The 4118-nt window shown below is 40.5% G+C and overlaps 1 protein-coding gene across 1 annotated transcript; it reads left to right on the forward strand.

The window, feature by feature from the left end:
• Nucleotides 1-227: 227 nt before the first annotated feature.
• On the forward strand, nucleotides 228-1578 carry LOC119530458 (ras and Rab interactor 2-like). The gene is given in 2 exon segments (XM_037831477.1): nucleotides 228-413; nucleotides 415-1578. Coding segments are annotated over 2 exon segments (954 nt in total). The 3' UTR covers nucleotides 1183-1578.
• Nucleotides 1579-4118: the final 2540 nt, after the last annotated feature.

Consider the following 4118-nt stretch of genomic DNA (forward strand, 5'->3'; position numbering starts at 1 on the left):
TTGTAAACCACTAGTAATAGGAACCAAGAAAAAAGAGAACAGATTCAAATAATACCAAGAAAGAAAAAGACATATCTTTTAAAATGATAAATGAATACTATAATCAGCTTTATGCCAACACATTTGAAAACTAGATGAAATGGTGAATTTTCTATAAAAGTAAAAATAGAGAGTTTCGCAGGTCCATTCCGAGAAAGCAGACATGGTGTTTCTTCTTTCTTCAGACAATGATCACAGTAGCTGCACTTTCTTTGGCAGATGTGGTGCTGGAGAAAGCCATGCACAAGTGCATCTTAAAGCCCCTGAAGGGGCACGTGGAGGCCATGCTGAAAGACTTCCATGTGGCCGATGGCTCCTGGAGGCAGCTGAAGGAGAGCCTGCAGCTCGTGCGGCAGAGGAATCCGCAGGAGCTGGGGGGTCTTCGCCCCCACCCCCGATTTTGTGGATGTGGAGAAAATCAAGGTCAAATTCATGACCATGCAGAAGACGTATTCCCCAGAGAAGAAAGTCATGTTGCTGCTGAGAGTCTGCAAGCTCATTTACACCGTCATGGAGAACAACTCAGGGAGAATGTATGGAGCGGATGACTTCCTGCCAGTATTGACCTATGTCGTAGCTCAATGTGAAATGCTCGAGCTGGACACAGAAATCGAGTACATGATGGAACTATTAGACCCGTCGCTGTTACACGGAGAAGGAGGCTATTACTTGACCAGCGCCTACGGAGCACTTTCGCTGATGAAGAATTTCCAGGAAGAACAAGCTGCACGCCTGCTCAGCTCAGAGGCCAGAGACACCCTGCGGCAGTGGCACAAAAGAAGAACCGCCAACCGGACGATCCCTTCCGTGGATGACTTTCAGAATTATCTCCGAGTTGCATTCCAGGAGGTCAACAGTGGCTGCACAGGAAAGACTCTCCTCGTGAGACCTTACGTCACCACCGAGGATGTGTGCCAGCTCTGCGCTGAGAAATTCAAGGTGGGGGACCCTCAGGAGTACAGCCTCTTTCTCTTTGTTGACGAGACTTGGCAGCAACTAGCCGAGGACACTTACCCTCAGAAAATCAAGGCTGAGCTGCACAGCCGGCCACAGCCCCACATCTTCCATTTTGTCTACAAACGCATCAAGAATGACCCTTATGGCGTCATTTTCCAGAATGACGAAGAAGACCTCGCCAGCTGATAGAAGACACAGGGACTTCCCGGCAGTACATCCAAAGGGGAGGGTGCTGAGGGCATTGCCTTCTGGCTTCTACGTGCTTGAGCTTAGAAAGCAGTCACCTTCTGGAGACCTCTCAGTTCAGGGAGCGGCCGAGGATGTCTTTAGCTGCCTCGCTCAAGCAAGGTAGCTAAAGTCCATGCAAGAGTCAGTGTCTCCTTCAGCGACGGAGAAGGCGTTGGATGGTTCTAGAGTTCTGAGATTGTTAGCTACCTACCCCTCAGCCAGGTTCCGTGTTGTCTTAGATGTGTATACATATGCTGAGAAAACAAGATACAAGTTCTTCCCTTGAATTCACCAGCACGTGTTTGACCAGACTGTCCGATGCGGTGCATCAGGTACTTCTCTCAGCTTTGTAGATGGCTCTTTCCTTTCTTATTTTCTATTTCTTTCTTTCTTTTTTTTTTTTTTTTAAGATAAAGAGCCTTTGGGTTTTTATATATTTCATAGAAATTTTTATAGCAGTTGCAGGTAAACTGTCAGGATTGGTTTTTAAAATATTTTTGTAACTTTAAAATATTCTATAATTATGCATGTGATTTTAACATTTAATATTCCAAGATGAATCTCTTGCTGGATTTGAGAGTATTGCCTTTTACAAGTTTCTCTTCTGTAACTGGATGTTTGGGCAACTTTGTTGAGAGAGACTGCTGGATTTCTTGAAGCAATATGTTACTGACACTGGCCACAGGATGCCTTTAGAAATCTGATGTACTGTTTTCTTGTTCATGTTCAGTGGTGTTGTGCTGTTTTGTTTTTTAAACCAGCAATGCTGAGAATAAGGAAAGAAATGAATGTAGAGAGAGGGAGAGAGAGAATATACAGACTAACAAAGGACTAAGGAGTGCAGTCTGCTGGTTCAGGCTCTCTGGAGGAAGTAGGAAAAGACGATCAAAGGAACCAAGTATGCTTAAAATACTGTAAATATGCAATGAGATTTGGCAAAAAATCTATCCCATATGTTATTTGCTTTTGGAAACTATTTTGAAGACCCCATGAGGAAAAAAAAATCAACAATAACCCACATCAATCAAAACTAACAGCATCAAATTGTTTTGGATAGAAACCAAGGAGCATGTAATTCAGCTTTTGTTGTGTTCAATAAGATGCTGTTTGGAAAAGAATTTGCAAAGTCACCAAAAAGCATTGTAGGAATGTATGGTGATGTTAAATTTGCGGGTTTTATAAAACCTACTTGCAGGTGCACAAACTAGGAGTGTCTTGTATCATTGTAACACAGATAATTACAAAAACATGTTAATGTTCTGTATAAAGACTTGTAGTCTTCGGATTGGATTGGTTTTGTGCCTTGTACCTTTTTTAGCCTTGGCTTTCTCTGTACATCTAGACCCCTCAGCACATACCATGTTGTATTTCTTTTTGTAAATGATTTTTTAAATGGAATTTTGCACATAATACATTGTAATGCTGTATGATAATCATGTGTGAAAATAGTTTTTGAAATATTCTTGGGTTGCCTTTTTTCTTTTAGAATCAGAATATAATCACACACCACAAAATGCCATCTAAACCAGAAATCCAGGCTAGCGTTAGTGGTTAAATCAACTATAGAATGTAAACAGAAAAGCTGATGTTTTTCAGCAGCTCACATACTGGTATGGAACAAAAATTAAACAGCAGGAGGAAAAAAGGATCTTCTGACTTGAAAAGGATTTCCCGTGTTATCAAGTTTAGTGCTTCGCTTTGTTGTACCAGGACCAAATCACAGTGAATTCTGTAGGCTGACAGACACCGCCTCTCTCCGCCACTCCCTTCCATATCCTTACACAACCTCCAAAATGCTCTGGCTGAGAGTTCAGTGCTGTTTCGAAACCAACACGAGGACAGAGGTTTTGTCATCCTCATTGCCATATTCCTGGCACCCCATCTATGCCTGACACATAGGAAGGGGTCCATAGTGGCTTGTTGATGGAATGAAGGAAAACACAAGTGTAAAAAAGCTTTCGCACCCATCATTTCTAGCCCATACTTCAAGATCAGAACCTGGGTCCAATGGAGGGCCTGCTTTTTATATTTATGATGAATTAAAGGATGAGAGTTCAACCCATTCAGTTGTCATCCCTGCTCTCCAAATAAAGTGGTCATCTCCAAAAAAAAAAAAAAAAAAAAAAAAGTAAAAATAACCAATATTGATTCAAGAAATAATAAAAAACAAACTATAACCACTAATGAAGTTTAATCAATAGTCAGATTTACTCATAAAAAAGCTACAAGCCAAGACGGTTTACAAGCTTGTCTTTGCAAAACTTTACCAGAGAAAAGAAAAAGGTGAGAAACAACCTTAACTTCTTCTAGGAGGCTAGTCTAACCTTCATACCAAAACTCAAGGAGAGTAAAGAAAGGAAAATTAAAGGCCTATCTCACTTATGAATATAGATGCAACCATCCTAAATAAAATAATCAAAAGCCAAATCCAGTGAATCTAAAACAAAACAAAACCAATATGACCTAGCTGGGCTTATCCCAGGAACACAAAGATATTAGAAAATCTATTAGTATTATTTATCACATTAACAGATCAAAGGAAGGGGAAGAAAGATCATTTCAATAGATGCTGAATAACATTTGTTAAATTTCAGTATCCACTTATGAGAGAAACTCAGCACACTAAGAGTTTTAACAGATTTTGAACCTGGGGTTTGCAGAACTAGTATCTTGCCAAAGATCACACAGTAAGTCAGGAGAGCTTGGGGCTACAACCCAAATCTGTGCGACCCCAAAGCCCACTAAACTTTTAACCACCAAGTACTATCACTTCCTCCCAGGAACTGTAAGTAATACGATCCTAACTCCTTGCTCCTGGTTCACCTGTTTTTTTTGTTTGTTTGTTTATTTTTTGTTTTCTTTTTTGGTTTTGTTTTGTTTATTTATCTTTAATT

The sequence above is a fragment of the Choloepus didactylus genome, chromosome 3, assembly GCF_015220235.1.
Source record: "Choloepus didactylus isolate mChoDid1 chromosome 3, mChoDid1.pri, whole genome shotgun sequence".
Taxonomy (NCBI): Eukaryota; Metazoa; Chordata; class Mammalia; order Pilosa; family Megalonychidae; genus Choloepus; species Choloepus didactylus.